Source organism: Arvicanthis niloticus, chromosome 20 (assembly GCF_011762505.2).
Source record: "Arvicanthis niloticus isolate mArvNil1 chromosome 20, mArvNil1.pat.X, whole genome shotgun sequence".
Classification (NCBI taxonomy): domain Eukaryota; kingdom Metazoa; phylum Chordata; class Mammalia; order Rodentia; family Muridae; genus Arvicanthis; species Arvicanthis niloticus.
The window spans coordinates 16,061,872-16,083,435 of NC_047677.1; the positions used below are offsets into that span (position 1 = coordinate 16,061,872).

A 21,564-nucleotide genomic window follows, 5' to 3' on the forward strand; every position below is an offset into this window, starting at 1 on the left:
GCGGTGGCCCTCCAAACAGGGACCCTACACCCCCTTATCTAATGCTGGTGACAGTAACGCCCTTCGTGCCAAGTATATACGGAACAGATAAGCAATATCTGCGGCTGAAACTATAAACTAAGCAGCGCACACTCTAACCGGCTTTAATTGACTCTGTAACACGTTTGCACATTGGGTGAGTAGCAGGCTTTGTGGTCATCTTGGGACTCAACGGTCTCTATGTAGGTTGTCCAGTTCAGGCCTCAGCTAGGAATGGCAGAGCCAGTGCACGTCCCTGAAGTCCGTGAGGCCCAGTAGGGACAAGTGAAGAGGCGGTGGCCAGTAGGGGTTGGGGAGACTTAGAGGGTGTTCCCAGACTCCGTGCACTCTTGCATTAGGAAGCAAATTAAAGTTTTATGTTGCATTTTATTCCCACAAGCGCTTCTCTGCATTTTCACGGCCTCTTTGGGGACTCAAGTGTGTAGGATTCTAAATGTCCTTTCCTGTCCCTCAGTCAGTAAAGTGATTAACCTTTCTATAGCCCACGTGAGGAAGCCACCTAGTCTTTGTTTATTTTGAGAAGTTGTGATGGATATTTGGATGCAAACTAATAGATAAGTGAAACTTAAGAGGTCATTGAAAGAAAAGTTCACTTCAATCCAAAGGCCTTTTTCCTAAAAATTAAACAAATTATTGCCCTTTTAAATTAAGACACTAAAACATCCCCATTTGCAGGGGCATGCTGGTACATGCTAGCAACCCCCTGGCACTAAGTACTGCAGAGGCTGCAGCTGGAGGGCCTGGAATTCCCGGCCATTTTGTCCTAATTCTTAGCATTCACACAAAGACTCACAACCATCTCCAGCTTCCGATCCAGGAGATCCCGTGCCCTCTTCTGACCTCCACAGACACCAGACATGGGCTTGGTGCACAGGCTGACAATCAGGACAAACACCCAGAAATACTAATAATGTCAATAATGAAATAAAAATAACCGATAGGCCAAGCCCGATGGCACATGTGTTTAATCTAAGCACTCCAGAGGCAGGGGCAGGTGGATTTCTGAGTTCAAGGCCTGCCTGGTCTACAGAGTGAATTCCAGGACAGTCAGGGCTACACAGAGAAACCTTGTCTCAAAAACCAACTTCCACAAAAGAACAACAACAACAACAAAAGACCTAAAGTAAACACACATACACATATATACATACATTCTTAAATACTTATGATGTTCAAAAGAACTCCCTTTAAAACAGCTTTCTTAGGGTATGGTGGTGGTATGAGCCTGTGATCTCCTTTCCTGGGAAATTCAAGGCAGGGGAATCACGTGAGTCTAGGAGTTATAGATTAGCATAGGCCCCAGACAACATAAACAAACAAACAAACAAGCAAATGCCTATTAATCATAAATCACATCTGTGTCCTCACACCATGGTGGTATTAGAGGTGACCCAGGGTGAGAATTCCATCATGGGAAATGACCTCTATCCTGTGCAGTCACACGCCAAGTAATTGTTGTAATTTTGATTTTTTTTTTTTTTTCTGTTACAGATGAAGAACTAGCCCTGGATGGCAGTTTTGACCAAGACTTAAAAAGTTATCACAGGCTCCACTGGGAAACGGAATTCAAACCTGTGGCCAAGCAACTTCTGAAGCGTATCCAGAGCCACCACACGCTCCTGGAGCCCCTGCCTGTCCCTTCTTTCTAACATGACAGAGGCCAAAGGCAGAACTGGGAAGTCAGATCTCCCTCATTCTCGGGAAATGGTAAAGGCATGAAAGTTTTTCAGTATTCCCACACGTTGAGCATTTTTAAAATACTGATTTTAGCGAATAGCCTAAGTATTTTGAAAAAAAAAAATAAGCATTTCTTTTTCTAGGTATTACAGAAAATGGATACATATATATACATATTCTGCTATGAGAGGTGTGAGATGGAAATATATGCATTTTAAGACTTTTCTTTCTATTCTCCTTGAAATCACTCAGAAAAGATCCTTAAAAATCCCAGCCTGACAGCTTTGGAATGAGTGAGCTCGTCAGGTCGCTTGCTAAGGGATGGTGCAATGGAGACGTGGGCTTCGTCCACAGGAAGAGTGGCCCGCAGGAGAGGCACACACACCAACCTCTGCCGCAGCTCCTACTACATCTAGAAATAAGTCACTCTCCCCGTCCTGGTATTTTCTTGTTCTCATATTAAGAGAAGGAATAAGCAGAAAGTAGAGAAAGCTGCTTGGAGGGCTGGAGATGTGGCTCAGTGGCAGGTCACTTGATTTCCAGGTTCGAGGTCCCGGGTTTGATCCCCAGCAAGGGAGCAGGAGGAAACACTGCTTCTGGTCATCTATCCTTTTAAATTTTAAGCTTTTCTTCTTCTTCTTCTTCTTTTGTTTGTATGGATGTTTGGCCTGCATGTATGTTTATGCAACCTGTGCATGCAGTACCTGTGGAGGCCAGAAGAGGGTGTCAGAACCTCTGACACTACTCATAGAGAGTTGTGGGCCTCCATGTAGGGGGCTGGGGATTGAACTCAGGTCTGTTGCAAGAGCAGCCAGTGTTGTTAACTACTGAGCCATCTCTCCAGTCCCTACTTTTAAAATATTTTTAAAATTTTTATTTGTGTCTGTCTGTCTGTCTGAGTAAACATATGTCGTGTGTGTGTGTGTGTGTGTGTGTGTGTGTGTGTGTGTGTGTTCCCTTGAATCCAGAAATGGGTGTCAGCCCCTGGAACTAGAGTTACAGGTGGTTTTGAGCTGCTGGACACCAGTGCTAGGAGCCAAACTCAGGTCTTCAGGAAGAGCAGTGAGTGCTATTAACCACTGAGCCACACCCCAGCCGTCTACTTTCTTGGATGAAGTAAAACAGATGAAAAAGATCCTTTCTTTTCATTTGTAACACAGTGACTTAGGCTTTCCCTCTCGTTAGACTGTATTCAAGAGAGATGCTATAACAGAGTAGAAAGCACAAGTTTAGCTATACGATATTCCTGTTTGACTCATTCCTGTCTCTCTGCTACTGGAGAGCCATACTATAAAGTGAGAATGTTACCTCTCTTTATTTTAGTGTATGCATTAGTCAGGGTTCTTAGAAGAATAGGACACACACACACACACACACACACACACACACACACACTTCATGCATGTCTATGTGTAATAAAAGATTTGTGTGTGTGTGTGTGTGTGTGTGTGTGTGTGTGTGTGTAATAAAAGATTTATTAGGTTGGCTTACTGGCTGGGAAATCCAACAATGGCTGTCTGAGTTTTGGAGAATGTGAGAAGCCAGTATCTTATTAGTTCAGTCCAGGAGGCTGAATGCCTCAACAGCCTCAGTCTGGCACTGAAGACTGGAAGGATTCCTGGAGGGCATCTGGTCTTCAGTTCATGCTAGAGACTGAAGAAGCTGGATTCCCAAGTCAATGAGGGAGCAGCAGTGGCAGAAATATAGCAGATGCACTTGCCAGCCAGTGTAAAAGTGGGAAGGCAAAACGCCTGTGTTCCCTCAGACCTCTTTGTAGCTGGGTTGCCTCGGGGAGAGCTGCTGACACTGAGGGAAAGGTTGTTCTCCCTCAGTTAAGTTTTCCAGAAAACACCCTGGCAGGCAGACACATCTCTTAGTTGGTCCCAGAGCTAATAAAGTTGACCACCAACATTAACACACAACATAGTTTAGAGGAAAGCCTTAATCAGCAAGCAGGTTGTAAGCACACACTGTAATTATTATGATGCGAGTCTGTTTGCTCGCTTGTCTCAGGAGGATAAAATTTGCCTTTGAATAAATTATTTAAAAAGACCAAGCAGTTGTGATTGTCATTGTTGGCCTATACTCGCCAAACAAAGGCTTGCTGTTCTTGGAGAAAGCTTTATGAACGGTTTATCTTTGACCCCAAATGCGACCTCGGGATGAAGGCAGACACGCCAGACTGAATGGAGTGCTGAAACTTCCTAGAGTGTTCTACATTTCCAGAAGCAGGTAGATTTTGCAAAGGCAAGTTCTAATCCATCCTTACATGTAAGTAGGCTCAGCCTAGCAGATGAAGTTCATGTAAGCTCAGGGCCTAATTCAAGTACTAAGAACAGAAGTCTATTTGATCTGTGGAAAGCTTACATATTGGTTAAAAATAAATAAATTCTTCATTCACCACTCAAAACATATTCCTCCCCCAATATTTATAACTACTAGTTCACGGCGGTGTGTGTGTGTGTTTGTGTGATTTTCTTCTCACAATGAACACATCCCCTTGAGACTCAGGTAGACTGAGCCCTTTATGTCTGCCCATTTGCAAGTGTCTTGGGGGAGGAGCAATGACTAAACCGTAAAGTCTCCCATTATAGTCTTTTATTTTATTTTTTTAAATGTATGTGTGTGGGTGTTTTGCTACACCAGCATGCTGTTGCCTGTGGAGTCTAAGAGAGGGCATTGTGTTCCCTAGAACCGGAGTTACAGATGGTTGTGAGCCACCATTGGGTGCTGGGAATCAAAACCAGGTCCTCTAGGGGAGCGCTCTTAACTCACAGAGGTCGGGAGCCATGGCTCCAGGCCCCTCTGGTTTTCTTTTTAAAGTTTCCATACATATGTGTACACCTAGTACGTTAAACATATTCCCTCCGATGCCCCTCCCCTGCTCTTCTCAGCCCTCCCTCGCCATTGGTCTTCTGTATCTCCCTAGATAGTTTTATTTGTGTTTTCAAGTCCTGCACACACACAAGCTGTTCACCTCACTGGAGGCGTATTTGAAGTCTGTACTTTAGATGTGAAGGAAACCCACCCCATCCTGCAGCAGGGTTCCAGAAACTTATCCTGCAAGCCAGAACTTTTACCCAGTGTTGGTACCTTCTCCTGCCTTTCCCTTTCTGAGCCTGTAGTCTAGTGACTTTAGATAGCTTCATATAAACGGCCCCGGGTAGTATTTGTCTTTTGTAGCTGGCTTGTCTTCGAGGTTCATTTGTTACAGCAAGCAACAGAATCCCCCTCCTTTAGACACACACACACACACACACACACACACACACAAAACCATATATACCACATACACCATACAAACACACACACTCACATCCATACCCACACCACACATACACACATCTGAACACACACACACAGCATACATACACACACACACACACACTTGCACACACACTCACCACACATACATGCACTCACACACCACACATACACACATACACACACACATCATACATATACACACCACACATACACACACCTGTACACACACACTCGCGCACATACACACCATACATACACACAAATCACACATATACCACACACATACCACAAATACATACACACTCATACACACCCCCACACATACACATATACATACTCTCATACACATACTCACACACACACACACACACACACACCATACATACATACATACACACACTTGTACACACACTCACCACACATACACACACTCACACACACACACACACACCATACATACACACACCACACATATACACAAACACACACACACACCCCTATGTACATCCATATATCATACTTTGTCCATCTACTCACTGCTGGACATCCCTGCTGCTTCTAAACCATAGCTGTTTTGAATGGTGGTTCTGTGAAAGAGGATGTGCAAATGTTGCTTTGATGTCTTATTTTCAGTTATTCTCATACATGCGCAGAAGTGGTGTCTTAGTTCAGACTCTAACAACAAAAAAACCAGTCTGAGTGACTGACAACAGAAGTGTACTCCTCCTAGAGCCTGGGAAGGCTGACACTGGTTCTGGCCAGCTTGGCTCTTCTTGGGGCCCTTTGTATAGTATTGATCACGTACACAATTTACAAGTGTTTCCCACCATTGCACAGGCTGCCTTCCACTCTAGTGTCCTTAGGATTCTTGTACTTAAAGTCTGGGGACAGTTATGCCTAGGTTTGTTTCTCCTTTTGCTGCCTGTGGTTCGTGAGTGTCATAGTCCAAGAGGAGTCCTGGCCAAATCTAACGTCATGAAAAGGGTCTCCAGTGTTTTTTCTAGGAGTTTTGAACATTGAGGGAGAGCTTACAGTTAAGTCTTTGAGAATCATTTTTTAATATTTATCCCCCCGCCCTTATGATGAGGTAGTGTGCACATAGCACAGTATGTGCAGGAAGGTCAGACACAACTTTTGGGAGTCGGTTCTTGTCTTCCATCAGTGGGTCCTGGGGATTGAAGTCAGGTCATCAGGCTGGGTGGGTAAGCACTCCTAGCCTCTGCTCCATTTCACAGGCCTTGAGTTATTTTCTAGGTGTGATGAGAGTCAAAGGCCCAACTTCGTTTCTTTCATGTGGCCATATAACTTTTCCAAAGTCATTTGTAGAAGGGACTGTTCTTCCTTCACACGGTGTCCTGACTCACTTGCCAAGGACCGTTTGTATGTACATTTGCTTGTGCTGCTGGTTCTCCATGAATGTATTTTCCTACCCCATTGTCTCTTGTTTGTCTCTAAGCTGTTATATGTGCACATTGCCCTGCCTGACACATTTTATAGAGAACACCAACTTTGTCTTTTTCTTCCCCAACCCTTTTTGTTTTGTTTTTTTCAAGGGCCTTTGGGGTTCATGGTGAACTTAAGATCCAGGCACAGTGAAACAGGTCTGCTCAGGAGAGGGAGCTGGAAGCCATCCTGGGCTACATAATGGGTTCAAGTCTAGCCTTGGCAACTAAAGGAGGCCATCTCTGAATAAAGAATAAACGGCAGGCTGTGGATAGAAACGAGCCCAGAGCATTTGCCTAGCATGCGTGGAACCCTCCGTTCCATCTCTGGTACTGAAGAACTTTAGAAAGATGTAAATTGCCGGGTGGTGGTGGCGCACGCCTTTAATCCCAGCACTTGGGAGGCAGAGGCAGGTGGATCTCTGAGTTCGAGGCCAGCCTGGTCTATAGAGTGAGTTCTAGGACAGCCAGAGCTACACAGAGAAACCCTGTCTCAAAAAACAAAAAAAAACAAAAAAAACAAACAAAAAAAAAAAACAAAAAAAAAAAAAAAAAAAAAAGAAAGAAAGATGTAAATTTTAGGACATGGGTTTCTCTCCTGCAAGGAACCATCCCAGAAGAGTGACAGTAACTGCAGTGGATGTGCAGACTGCTGGGCGTGGCTCGAACAGCAGCCATGGTAAGTCTCCTGCTGGTGTGGCTCAGGCATAGGTAGTGGGAGGTCCTCTAACTCAGGAGCACAGATTTCATCTACTCAAGTTGTTAGTTTCTGACAGTCTTACAATTTTCAGAATAAAACTTTCTCATGGCGTCTACGTCTGTTCAGTTTGTGATAACAAAACACTTTGTACTAGGTGAAGCACAGACAATACACTTACTGCTCACAGTCCTGGAGGCTGCAGAGTCTAACATCAGGGCTTTGGTCCTGATGCAGGCATACACACACACACACACACACACACACACACACACCATACCATAGTATGTGCAGGAAGGTCAGATGCAACTTTTGGGAGTAGGCTCTTGTCTTCCATCAGTGGGTCCTGGGGATCGAACTCAGGTTCAATACATTATATATATATATGTATATATGTATATATACACACACATACATACATATATATGTATATATTATGTAATATATGTTATACATGTCTAATCTATATAAAATTTGTTGTATGTGTATATTACATATATTGGGTGTGTGTGTGCACACATGCGTGTGTAAGCATACACTGCACATGTGCATGCATCCATACTGATGTCACAGTGATACCTGTGGAGGTGAGAGGACATCATTGAGTCAGTTCTCTCCCTCTCTTCGGGGATGGAACTCGGGTCTTCAGGCAGCAAGCGCCTTTACCACTGAGCTATCTTGACAGCCCTCCAATTTCAACTATTTCTTTCTAGTTAATGTGGCTAAAGGTTTATCAACTGGTTTAAAAAAAAAAAACTTTGCTGTTTCAGTTCCCTGGTTTCTTGTAATAGGATCGATTCTCCTGTTCCCTCCCTCCCTCCCTGTTCTCTCTTTTCCTCCCCTTCTCTTTCCTTCCTTTCCAACCAGGCTCCCTCAGCAAAGCTCCTTGTAATGTAGCTTCAGCCTCCACCCTGAGGGTCCCTCTTATGCAGCCAGTACATTTAGGTGCTACGTTTTAAAATTTCTTTTGAAAAGAGATGCCTGGCAAATTTCCTGATTTCTCTCTTGACCTGTTAACGCGGCATTGTCTGATTTTTACATCCTTGTGGTTTCCCTTTTTACCTTGTGCTGGTGGTTTCTAGCTTCATGTCACCATCATCAGCGTACACATCAGGGGATGTCTGCCCTGTCAGTCCTGGGGAATGGCCCGTGTGCACACAAAAGAGAGTGGGTTCGGTTGTAACCGGATGGAGTGTTCTGTGTATGTGTCAGGGCCTCCTGGGCTGGTCAACCTCTTCTTTCCTCTCTGACCTTTGGTCTGGTATCTACTCACTATTGAAAGTGAGCACTGATGTCATGCACTGATACTGTACATGTACATGTCTGTCTCGCTCGTGTTTTCTGTATTTACAGCTCCGATAGCTAGTTGTGTGTTTGTAATTGTTGAGTCTTTCTGCAGAATTGACCCGCTGGGGCAGTTTTTGACTAACATCTATTTTCCTGATGATAGTATAACCATCTCTGTACTCTGGCTTCTATTTGTGGGATATTAACATGTGCTCCCTTATATATAAATATAGTCCCTTATATGCAGTGTGCAGATGCTTATTACAACTACCCAGTTGGCTCGTCATGTCTGTGGATCCATTTATCGTTGGCACACTCACAGACGGCGAAGGACTTGCCCTTGTTAACTGGCTTCCAGATTTCAAGTACTTTGGTCCTCATTCTCTCTCTGCTTTCTTTGGGTTTTACTTTTTTATTTCTGTCTTGGGGACGTGCTTTTGTGATCTGTTCATTCCCTCCTGTATTTATTCTAGCTGTGTTTTCTTTGTGGTTACCACAGGAAACAGAAAACACTGTAATAGTGTAACACTCCATCTTTAACTGTCAACAACTTTAACATACAAAAACTTGCCTCTATAGCCCTATGTGCACCTCTATTTACATATTATTTACGTTATTTGCATACTATTTACATACCATTTACATACTGTCTACCCATTTATATAGACATTTATATTCATGCCTGTCATTTTTGAACACTATCAGAACTAATAGTGGGTCTAAGTCCCGGAATACAAGTGACTCTGCCTTAAACATGTTCATGTTTACCTTTACTGAACTTTGATTTCATGCGGCCCCACACTGGAGAGACACTGCCTATACGGTCCCTTTGCCTTCCAGATGAAGAGTCCTTTGTAGGGCTGGTCTAATGGTAATCCATCCCCATAGCTTTGCTTTATGTGGAAAAGTCATAACTCCCATCACCTTTGGGAGCCCCTGATGGTTGCATTCTTGATTGACAGGTGTTTTCTTTTGGTCCTTTCAATGTGCCGTCTCTGTATGATGTCCTGAATTGTTTCTGCTGGGAAGCTGTAAGTCTTACACCCTTCCGGGAATGAGTTGATTTTTCTTTCGTTGTTTCTAGGTTTCTGTTTTGAACTCTCAATGGTTTGATTATACAGCAGTATTCAGGCTTCCTTACTGTCTCAGTGGCTTTATCTTAGTGTAGTTCACTGAGCTTCTTTAATTACTGTATCTGTTTCCTTCTTCAGAATCGGAGTGTTAGCAAACAGGCATTCCCACTGGCCTGCTCTCAGGGACCTAGCAGAAGCTGCCAACACCAAGTGTGTGCTGTGCCCAAAAGGGCCCCCAGCTATCCTAGATCCTCCCTCCCTCCCTCCCTCCCTCCCTCCCTCCCTCCCTCCCTCATTCCTTCTCCTTGTTTTCCCGTTTGTCTGTCTGCCTCGCTCTCTTCCTCATGTCCCCACTCCAAGACAGCCCCCAATAAACCTTATACAAAATCTGTAAATTATCAGGGCCATACTTTGGCACGGGCTTGACAAAGGTATCCCATCCCTTGCCACCATTGATCCAACCAGTGTCTGGGGTGGAAAGGACGAGGGCTGTGGAATGTAGTGCAGTGGTAGACTGACTGTCTCGTACAACTGAGGCCTCGGTGCCACCAAGCCAAGCAAACAAGCATTTCTGTCTCTGAATAGCTTCCCTCTGACTCGTGTGTGCGCTCTAGATGCATGGCATTCAGATACCCTTTAAGCCCTTCATTTTTCGATATTCTTTTGTTCCTGATTGGCATCAAGTGACCTACCTGTTCTCCACATTCAGCAGCTTTCCCCTGTCTGATGACGTCTGCAGGTGAATGAATCCCTCCTGGGACTCTTCCACTTGCTGTCAGGTATTGTTTTATCTTTTCAGGTATGTGCCTCGAGCCGGCCTCAACCTTACTTAGGATACTTCTCACCAACCTCAAAGTAGTGGGATTACAGGCAATGGCTACTAAGCCTGTCATGAAATTTGGTATTTTCCAGTTGCCGGATTTGGTTTTGTACAGTTTTTGTTTGTTTGTTTGTTTGTTTGGTTTTTCGAGACAGGGTTTCTCTGTGTAGCCCTGGCTGGCCTCGAACTCAGAAATTCGCCTGCCTCTGCCTCCCAAGTGCTGGGATTAAAGGTGTGCGCCACCACTGCCTGGCTCAGTTTTTCTCTGTTGACATTTAAGTAATTTTCCTGATTTTACATAGTTGTCTATGTCCCCTTTAGCTCATTAAGCATGTGTAGACATGTTTTAGTTCCTGAGAAGGATTTTACTTACCTGGCGGAGAACTGTATTTTTCTTTTCCTAGAGAGGGTCTCACTGGGTAGACCAGGCAGAGATCTGCCTTCTTCTGCCTCCCAAGTGGTGGGATAAAAGGCATGCCCAGCCTGAGAATTGCTTCTTTAGTATTGAAGATGTTTCTTTGATTAATATATGGTTCTCTATTCCTTTGTGCGTTCCTATGCCTGTGGGTTTTGGAGATTGGCGCCTTTGATAAAACTGCAAAAAACCTTCATCAGTTAACCTGGCCCCCAACCCCACAGATTCTGTGTGTGTGTGTGTGTGTTTTGCTTTTGTCCCAGTCTGTGTAGTACTTAGAACTGTTTGAGTTCCCTTCTGAAGCTCTCTCCTCCTTAGGAGCCTTGCAGTTTCCTGCTGCTCCTCTGCACTCTCTGTGCTGCCCCAGTACCTGCCTGCAGACCCCATACTTTGTGCTATCCTAGTGTGCTGCCTCTTACTGGGTTTCAGCAGCATCAAATCAATGCCAGCAAGCCCCACCAGTGTTCAGTCAAGGGAGACAAAAGCCAGTCTCAGCAGCAGAAGTTGGACTTTTTTCTTTATGTCCTGAGCATGATCTGTGCGGTTTTCATTCATTCTGTGCTGTGCTGGGACAGGGCTCTGCGTGCCTAATTAGGGTTCTCACAAAACACTTTTCTATGCATTATTGTTAGCTTGGTCTCTTGCCTGGGGTTGTAGTGCATGCCTGCTATCACAGTGTGCAAAGGGCAGAGGCAGGAGGTCATTTGGGCTACAGAGGTGGGTACCATGCCCCACTGTACAGTTATTTTAAGTATAAGGCCATTTTAATTTTTAAGTTTCCCCCAAGGAGTGTATATCTATTGTGGTTTGCTCCAGAAAGACGTTCTAGAGCTGGGCTGTGGGACCTAGGAGAATGTGCTCAGTTCATGGGAAGGGTACATAGGAAAGGGTTCATGATCACGAGAGCTTGGCTCTTGCTTTGTCATGAGCCGAAGTAGCTTGTGGCTCTGACCAGATATGGCCTAGTCTTTCCAGCCCCCAGCACCAGGAGCCAAAGTAACCTTTTCCCTTGATAGGACATCCGGTTCCATGAACTGATGCGGTGATGCACAATGGACTCTCGCAGCCTTGAAGAAGACGCCACACTGTTTTATACCCTAATGCATTGCTTTTTAACCAGCAGGCTTCCAAACAGCTTTGCCACTTAATATCTGCTACTCCTCTGACTCCAGTGTGCATGGGCATCTCTTGTTCAGAACTGAAACTCAGATTTGGCTCTAACCGTGAAGCTAAAGTATGACATGAAATTAGTAAAGCAAACTGTGGAAATTATTCTTTATTGAAAAATACCAATAATACTGACAGACTTCAAAAGCAATTTACGGTTCCAGAATACAAAGTACTTAATACATTTTTTCAAACCTGTTTATATTTCAAAGTTAGCATTTTTGTAAGTCAAGATACAAATATGATGACTTCACTAAAATAATTTCCAGCTTTCTTAAGGAGCTGCATAACCTTCAAAGTCAGGGTTGCGAGGTCAGCAGGGGCACAGGGCAGAACGCACCTGGCACTCGCTGTGCAGCAGATTGCAGCAACATTTTCCACATTGTTGGTGCCAGAAACAAAAATCCCGCACAAGACAGCTGCCCTCCAGGCTCAGAGAATACTGGGAAACAGTTTATCAAAAGATAGCCTGTTTTTCTTATAATTAATCATCCAATAACTGAATTTTAAAAACTATAATGAAAGAAACAAACTGTCACCACCAACATGGTCTTGGCTGAGCTGTAATAGTTCTATGCGTTTTTAGATGCAAGAAAAAAAATGCACACCTGTTCAATTAAAAAACACACAGTGTGCCATGGGCTCAGGTGGCAGCAGCGCTCAGCTGGAGTCGTGCGTGTGCATGCCCAGCCGCAGCAGCCTTGAGCTCTGCTCGATCCCATATGGATGAACTCGGTACCCTTGTCTTGTCACATCAGAGCATGGGATCTGGAGAATGACTAGCTGCTGTACTGAACAGGTTCACAGCATCTTGTCCTGTCCAAAGCAGACAGACATGTGGCCAGCAGCCTTTCCTCGCTGCTCTAACACTGAGGCTGCCCAGTGCTCCCTGCTAGACAGGCAGCGAGGTCCCACAGTAAAATAGCAGACACTAAAGGAATCATGGCACACGGATTTCTGAATTCTTTTTATCTACCATTGGTCCTGGGGCTTGGGTCCATCCCCTTGTAGACTAAATCTGCTGTTCATTCCAGGATGAAAGAATTTTATTTCTTTAATGGAGGAGAGGCATCAGGTCATATAGCGGGTAATGGCTCTCAGAGCATATAGGAGTTCTGCTTGCATCCTAGCTTCTATAAGAAGCAGATTAACATGAACCTGAGGATAAAATATAACATCATGTAAGGGCAGGTTATAAACATCACAGTTTTTCTGTGTATTCAATTAAAAGCAATGTCCCAAAGGAGTGCAGTTATTTGTCCTTTAATGAATAGCTGGTTTCAGGATTCTCCTTGGATAACCAAATCCCTGGGTGCTCGAGGCCCTTACGAATAGCATCCTATACACAGGGCCAGGCACAGCCTCCCATCACTTAGAATACAATGTAAACATGCCATGGTTGTTGCAGTGTCTGTGCAATAATGACAGAATGCTGTACATGTTTACTTAGCACAGACACAATCACTGTAGATATCTGTGATCCTCAGTGCACTCTATGGATGCAGAAACATGACTCAGAAGGGTCAGCTGCATATTCTATGTGCTACCAAAGAACTTACGTCTTTACTTGTTAGCACAATATCAGACTTCTTTTGGGATGGCTTATTCTACTTACTTTTGACCACATGTTTTCCTGGATATTTGCCATAGTTCTAAAATACAGGTACTGTTTTGTCAGGCTTCTAGAATTCTCTGCCAAACCATCAATTTCTAGAAAGATGCTTCTACCCATTTCTGCCTACGTAGTTTTTAAAAGTTCTTGCAAAATGGTGGTCTTGGGTGGAGACAGCTATGCCAGTATTTCCGAGGACAGACCAGCCCGGTCATCTATTCTCAATCTCCTCTCTCAAGGGTACCTGAGACAGCTGCTCTGGGATGGTGTTTTTCAGGCTGTAGAGATGAGGGAGTAGGTTTGAGGGAAGGAGAACAACAAGGCTGCAAATGACAGAGTAACGAACACGTACCTTCTCAGAGTGCTTGAACTGCCTCCAGAAGCTATCATACATTCTTTTGGTAACCTTTTCAGGAGTGCACACAACGGTTTTGATATAAACTTTAAAGCTACGATCCAACAGCTGGTTAATTTCACCATAGTCATAGTCATCATATCTGTTAGAGACACAGGGATAAGCTACTTACTGTTAATGTATAGACTCTTGTCTATGTGCAGAACTACTTACTGTCAATGTATAGGTGCTTGTCTATGTGCAGCAGACACATAATTCAATGCATACTCTCCTCCTCATCATATGGGCAGTTACTCCCATACAGTTAGAAATGATACAGCTTTATGATGCTAAGATGGGTTGAGATGAAAAACCATAAAGGAGAGAACTTGGGAAGAAGAGAAAAGTTTTCAAGTGCCTGAGCAGACTGTGCCATAGTTGACAGTCTAACCCTAGAGCTTAACTAGGGTACCACATAACTGCATAGTCACAATCACAAACAGAGAACCATGCTGAAACCAACTCTGGAAAGAGCACAAAGTGCTGAAAGAAGAATTTAAGCTAGCTGGTGTCACTTTTAGGGGAGACTGAGATGCCTGCATACTACAATGTGTGTTTGACCCCTGAATCACGGGTTTCAGATGACAGGCATGGAAGTTACCTACTGTGTTTTCAATGGGAAGAGACAAAGCTCTGGGCCAGGCTGGTGCTGTTCCTGTGCAGAAGGCTCATGTGGGACACTGATGACGCTTGCCTCCTATCTGTGCTGGGCAGCATGCTTGCTCTTCCAAGTCACTGCCACCTGCCAAGTCCTTACCTTTGCCCTCATCTGTCTAGCTAAGAGGGAGGGAGGGAGAGAAGAAGGGAGAGGGGAAGAGGGAGAAAGAGAGACAGAGAGAAGCCCAGGCCATGATAAGTGGTCTGTGAAGCTCAGGAACTTTAGAAAGACGCTGAGAGAGAGAGAGAGAGAGAGAGAGAGAGAGAGAGAGAGAGAGAGAGAGAGAGAGAGAGAGAGAGTGTGTGTGTGTGTGTGTGTGTGTGTGTACGTGCTGCAGGCACCTGCAGACTTCTGTGTAAAGGAAGTGTTCTTTATAAACGTTAGGAAAACAGACTGACCGTATTCCAAACATGCAGTGGATATAGTTCCAGATAGCCCGTCTGAGCATTGAGGTATCAACATCTTTGTGCATGGCCATGGTATTGTAAGTCAGATTGTAAGCAATGTGAAATTTCTCATCAATTAACTGTCCCACATCTGGATAGAGACGATTCACCAGAGAGTAGCCATGGTCTTCCCAGCAGTAGTCCTAAACACAGGAGGAGAGGAGTTATCAACAGTCGGAAAGTGGCGAAACGGCTCCATGTCCACAGTGTGCAGTGTGTGGTCACCAGCAGCTAGGACCTCCACAGACCTTGAGCCTCAGTTTCCCTGGCACCACAGCCCACTCTCAATTTCCATATTGAAATGTGAGAAAGGTGATGGATTACAATTTGGTTGAGTTTAAGAAAAAGGGAGCCGCAGACTTTTATCTGTCTCAGCTTCCCACCTAGCTTCCAGAGGCAGCACGGACTGAGGCTTCTCCCCCACCTTTCATCACTGCAGACATGTAAATGTTTCTCAAATTTTGTGAATTTCCAAACCAGCTGTAGTAACTAATACCTTTTATTCTAATACTCAGAAAGATGAAGCAGAGAGACCAAAAGTTAGAGAATGTTCTGGACTATGTAACAAGAATATGTCACAACAAAAATTTAAAATACCGAGTTCAATGCATCCATTACTCACCCCTCCTCCTCATCTCTCCTCTGATTCTCACCTCTATCAACCAGGTCTTCTGATCTAATAGAAACTCACCTGACGCACAAGCCTTCAAACAACTAAGCACCGACCTACTTGCACCTCTCTCTTGTGTTTTCCTAAAGCACACCTGTTATGTTCTAACGCTTGGTGACCGCATGCCTGTCCTTCCTACTATGAACTGCACGGGTTTAAGGTGCCTCACCAGCTTAAGATTTCTTCCTACTGATGGAAGCAGGAAGCCTGCATGCAGCTCTCAGTACGAAGTCTCTTTCCAACCTTCACTGGGGAACTACACTGCGACTAACTTACTTCCAAGTCTCCTTTGCTTATGGCGTAAGCCCCGGCCCCTGTCGTCCCTGAGGCAAACCCATGGCTTGCACAGCCAGGAAACCCACCCAGCATGTACTACAGTCTCAGCTGCTCTCGGTTTTTAAGCCCAAATCTTTCACACTCTAATTTCTCTCCATTAAACTTTTAGTTCACAATAACACATTCAATTCTGAATTTATTATATTTCATGACAGCTCAATTCTTCCTTGCACCTAAATTCTGTCCTTCTAAACATTTATAAGTTTGGGTGGGGGTAAAGAAGCAAAAAAAGTCTTAAAAGTTCAACTAGTTTTATAAATCTAATACTTATTACTTAACACTGGTCCATAACCAATAATTGGGCAAGCTGAGAGTCATAATTCACCTGTTTGATATTTAAATATTAAACTATAAATGTAACACATATGAAGCTATAGCATGACTCTGATGAACTGAAAAGCTTACACAATTAAAGAGCAGAACAGACAGTCTATAAATGTTGCTAACTACTACTTCTCAGCTTTGACTGTGGCTAGAGGAGAGAGCTGCTGCTCTGTCCACTGCTCTGTCCACAGCTCTGTGGACTGCTCTGTCCACTGCTAAGTACTGGACATGGCTCTCATGTCCAGTTGGGCTTTCCACACATACATCACGGTGTGAGGCTTCTAAGCAATTGTGTTATACACATTACAATTTTACCTGGACACGAAATGTTGGGACGTGCATCCCATGTCTGGAGAAATCCTTGTAGCCATAACTAGTGTCCTCAAAGTGCCGAGACACGTCTCTTGCTGGTGTAACTTCATCATCGTCTGAAATGATAAAAAAAAAAAAAAAAAAAAGTCTTTTAAAAGCCTTTGAAAACAAAATGTAATTCATTTTACCCAGGAAAAAGAAATGTAAGATAAGGCATTTTTGACACTAAATAGCAGATATGAACCAGGACTGTCTCTGGTATCATTTCATGTAACTGAGGCTGGCCTCAGCCTTGTCAGGCAGCTAAGGATCTGCTGGAGTCATCTTCTGAGTGCTGAGATCACAGGCATGTGCCACCAGGCCTGGCCTCTGTGGTGCTGGAGATGAACCCAGGGCTTTGTGTCTGCTGGAGTCGACCAACTACGTCCTACTCCATAACACAGTCTTAACACAAAACACACTGTAGTAAACAGAGCTCTCGTGATAAATATTCACAGAACCCTACTCTCATTCCACCTTTGATTGACTCTTTTCCCTCTGTCCCTCTAGCCTAATTTATACATTTTAGGATCTCAAAAGTATGGATTCTAACTTAATAATAACCCATTTGGATAATATTTAAGATAACTAAATCAACACAGGGCTGGTGAGATGGCTCTGTGGGTGAAGGCACTTGCCCTGGGTTTACTCTGAGGGACCCACTCGGGAGGCAAGAACTGGTCCTGAGGAACAGTTGCCCCCTGACCTCCACATGCAGGCTGTGGCTAACACAGTCTGCCAGTCCATTTCCAACAATAACATTTACAAATAAGAAAGATGGGGAGAGTGTAGTGTATTAAATGGCTGGCTATTGGCACCTCCTGCCTCTTCTCAGCTGCCTTCCTCAAGAACTATCCGTAAGGAGGAAAGCCCATGCCATGCAGTAGCTTTCCAGAAAGGACACACCTATAGGCCTGCTTTAAAAATTGCACTGAAATTCTCTACATAAAAAAGCTGGGTTTGTAAGAGAAACTATATTGACCATATTCCGGTTGTTCTCACCCGAAGAAAAGACAAACATGCTCTCTCTCTTTTCCATTTCAAACCGCGAGGCCATCTCCTCCTGGCTAGCCTCCTCCTCCTCTCGACATTCCTGTAACTGCTTCATCTTTTCCATGAGAGCTTCAACCTCAAAGAAGGAATCACTTACCTGAAGAGAGAATACTTCGTTTTACATATGGCAGGCACAGAATAAAATTTAGGAATTTCATTAAGTCTGTCTCATAAGAATCTTTATCTTACCAGAATATAGTAAAAATACATTTTCATATAATATTAATACATACTAATAAGTGTGATTGTTTTAGCCTATTGAGTAAAGATATTTACAATTTAGGATATAAGAAAAGTATTTCAACAAATTATAATGCTTTCTAATCTTATAAAATAACAACATAGTAACTACTTACATTATTTTAAAGATTAAAACAACACTGTCAATTTAAAGCAGAATTGAAAATTAAGTATTTAAAATTTCGCTTCTACTTGCTCAGGTAAGTAAGTACACAGAGTACAAACTGTCAACATGTCTATCGTTTTTTAAATAGTAATTGTTCTATTTATACAGTTTACCAATTAAAAATGAGCCATGTCCTCAGATGGCTGAGCTGGCCAGCAGCACCCCGTGGTTGGGCTAGCAGCTGTCACTGGCTGGGCTGACTACAGTGTCTTTTCTAGAATGCTGGTCTGGCACAGGGGCAGGAGAGTAAGGAGTGACTCACACTCTTATTACAGACTACATCATCATCATTATTATTATTATTATTATTATTATTTTTTTTTTTTTTTGATTTTTCGAGACAGGGTTTCTGTGTAGCCCTGGCTGTCCTGGAACTCACTCTGTAGACCAGGCTAGCCTCAAACTCAGAAATCCGCCTGCCTCTGCCTCCCAAGTGCTGGGATTAAAGGCGTGCACCACCACTGCCTGGCTACATCCTTATTCTAAATCCTGGATCACATCTATGGAAGACACACTTCATGAAAGAAGTCTTAAAATTTCAAAAATAAATGTTCAAATACAAAAATGTTTTTTCCTTCATGAATTTCATTTCTTTAGCTGAGAATGCGCCTTCTGTCTGTCTGAGATACAGGGTATCAGGTAGATCAGGCTGGCCTCTAGCTAGGTAGTGAAGCTGAGGATGACCCTGTGCTTCGGACTCACCTCCTGAGTGTGTGTGCATCTGTGCATACGAGGCAAAAACTCTACCAACACCACGAATGTGCTAAGCCCTCAACTCTGTTGCTGCTTCCTGACATCCACTCATCAGTCCTGCAAGTGTCACACTGTGTGTGTGACACCTGTGTGTCCTGCTGACACACTGTGAGCACTGCACCTCCCCTGTTTCCAGTCATTCTCACACAGTACTCTGTACACTCCTTTAGTGAATCAATCACAAGCTGTAATACTTACATGATACTGATCAGAGCCTGCCTCCCCCAGGTCTAAGGGTGAGGGGCCTGCTTAATTTACTAGAACAAATAAATCTGTTGTACAATGACTGTCAAGATAATTCTGTGTTAGGAAATTTTATATTTCATATGATATATGGTAGAAATTATGGTATAAATATCCCACACTATGCCCTTTCTCCAGTAATCTATGATAGGAAGTGTTTCTATGTTGAACTTGAGGTTCTTCGGACACACAGTTCTCTATGGGCTCTTAGATACAGTCAGTAACCAACCCCAAAACAATGAACCAAAAAGGCACACTGCAATGCACACCATCTTGATTTATTTTTCGATTGAGATAAAGTCTCATGTAGCTGAAGCTGGCCTCAAACTTGCTATACATAGTTCACGGTGACCTCGGATTCCTGATGCTCTTGCCTTTCCTCCCCATTGTTGGTGCATGTCTTTAATCCCTGATCTAAGGAAGCAGAGGCAGTTAGATTTCTGTGAGTTCAAGACCAGACTATTCTATATTTTCGGGTTCTGCTCTCAAGTGTTGAGATTACAAGGATGCCTACCATGTTTGGCAGCAATTCAATATTAAAATGTTAATGCTGTATATGGAAATTATTTTTGTTTGTTTTTTAAATCATTTTCATTTAAAAGTATATGATATGCACCTGAAGAACAGGGTCCATCAGCTCACTGTCCAGTGACATCACTATAAACTACAGACCTGTCCAGTGTTACCAGTGTAAACTATACACTTTCTAAAATATGCAAATTAAAATCTGGGTATAGGGAGCTGAAGAATTCTGTAGAAACTTCACATTAGCCTAGTACTAAGACCAGCGAAAGGTGAGAAGCCAACTCCCAGCATCCTAGCAACTGACACACACTCTCTTAGAACCACACTTAGAACCTCCAAGCTTGGACCCTGTCAGAATAGTTCTGTGGCCCTTCCTGAACAGTGATGTTTCCTCAAGTTAATCTCACTGTATTTAAATGGTAAACAACAAACACTGACACTGGCATTCAAATTCTTCAGGGACGTTTAAGACCTTATCACAAGAACTCCCTGTTTTATAGGACTCAGAGAAGCCTGATAACTTCCTCAGCGTCAACCATACAAACCAGCAGTCAACCTGCACACAGCTGCCTGGTTCCATGGTAACAGTACACAGGTTCTTTTTAAGCACAAAAGAAATTCTTTTCATTATTAATGATGTGAGGAATTTAAAACCACTGTATACAAGAATTAAAGTTACAGAAAAATGCAACTTGTGGCCACCTAAATGGTTCAGTTGGTAACGGTGCTGCTTACGTTGAGAGCCTGGTGACCAAACTTTGATCCCTGGAACCCATGTAAAGGGGAAAGGGGAGAACCAACTCCAAAATGTTGTCCTTACATACATACATAAATACACACACACACACACACACACACACACACACACACACACACACACACACCTTAATGAAAATAAAAACCAAATTGTTCTGACTCATTTTGAAGGAATAAAACAGAAGCTAGAAGTGAAAATATCTTAGTCACTTTTCTATTGCTGTGAAGAGACACCATGACCAAGGCAGTTTATAAAGAATGCATTTAACTAGGAACTTGCATATAGCTTCAGAGAGTCCATTATCATCATGGTGGGGACATGCAGCAGGTAGGCAGGCTTAGAACTTATATCCTAATTCACAAGCAGAAGGCAGAGAGAGCTGTTGGGAATGGTGTGGGCTTCTGAAACTTCAAAGCACATGTCCTGCCAACAAGTCCACAGCTCCTAATCCTTCCCAAATAGTTCCACCAATGAGGAACCAAGCATTCAAATATATGAGCCTATTGAGGCCATTCTCATTCCAAATACCACAATGTTTTAACAAATGTACACTCAGCTGGTATCATTAGATTCTATATTTGTACAAAACTAAACAGAAAAAAACAAGAGAAAAATTAGGATATCAAAGTTGACTTAATTTTCTAAAAACCAAGCAATTAAAAAGCCAGCCTTTTGCTGGTGAGGAGGAAAAGGAGAAGGAAGAAGAAGAGAAGGAGGAGGAAGAGGAGGCAGAAAAGGAAGAAGAGGAAGAGGAGGAGGAAGAGGAAGAGAAGGAGGAGGAAGAGGAGGAGGAGGAAGAGCCTCACAGCACATCAGACACTTACCGAAGCATTTCCTGCTGCGTTGACTTGCATCTCATCCACACTGTGATTACCATTCGTGACATCACAGATGCAGTAGTTACCGACAGAAGGAGGTCTGAAGGTGTGGCCACCATCGCACTGAATCTCTGGACTAATCCCACAGCCAAACGTGAAGGAGGCAAGTGAGTGGTAGTGCGTGAGCAGGACCACAGCGTGGACCAGCTCCGCAAGAGACCAGCTCTGCTCCTCAGCTTTCAGCAGCCCCTGGGGGGGAAATGGGCTTCAGTCTGAGAGCTGCTGGTTAAAACACAGTCCATTTCAGCAGTTTAAAGATGGCTGAAAACAGGAC

At 43.6% G+C, this 21,564-nt stretch overlaps 2 protein-coding genes across 6 annotated transcripts in view; one reads left to right on the top strand and one right to left on the bottom strand.

Annotated features, from left to right (window-relative positions):
- Armc2 (armadillo repeat containing 2) overlaps positions 1–16,119 on the top strand; it is a 118,341-nt gene extending 102,222 nt beyond the window's left edge. For 2 of the 4 annotated variants that reach the window (XM_076916960.1, XM_076916961.1), the window contains exon 18: positions 1,531–3,772. In XM_076916960.1, coding sequence (XP_076773075.1) covers positions 1,531–1,688 — 158 coding nt within the window. In that variant the 3' untranslated portion in view covers positions 1,689–3,772. Of the gene's footprint in view, positions 1–1,530; positions 3,773–15,660 lie in introns of those variants that run through there. The other 2 variants (XR_013105417.1, XR_013105418.1) reach the window with 2 other exon arrangements.
- Positions 11,979–21,564, bottom strand: part of Sesn1 (sestrin 1) — an 88,726-nt gene continuing 79,140 nt past the window's right edge. For both annotated transcript variants that reach the window (XM_034524029.2, XM_034524030.2), the window contains exons 5-10: positions 21,237–21,479; positions 17,678–17,825; positions 16,640–16,752; positions 14,947–15,137; positions 13,849–13,993; positions 11,979–13,042 (exon numbers count right to left, since the gene is read on the bottom strand). In XM_034524029.2, coding sequence (XP_034379920.1) covers positions 12,956–13,042; positions 13,849–13,993; positions 14,947–15,137; positions 16,640–16,752; positions 17,678–17,825; positions 21,237–21,479 — 927 coding nt within the window. In that variant the 3' untranslated portion in view covers positions 11,979–12,955. The remainder of the gene's footprint in view (positions 13,043–13,848; positions 13,994–14,946; positions 15,138–16,639; positions 16,753–17,677; positions 17,826–21,236; positions 21,480–21,564) is intronic.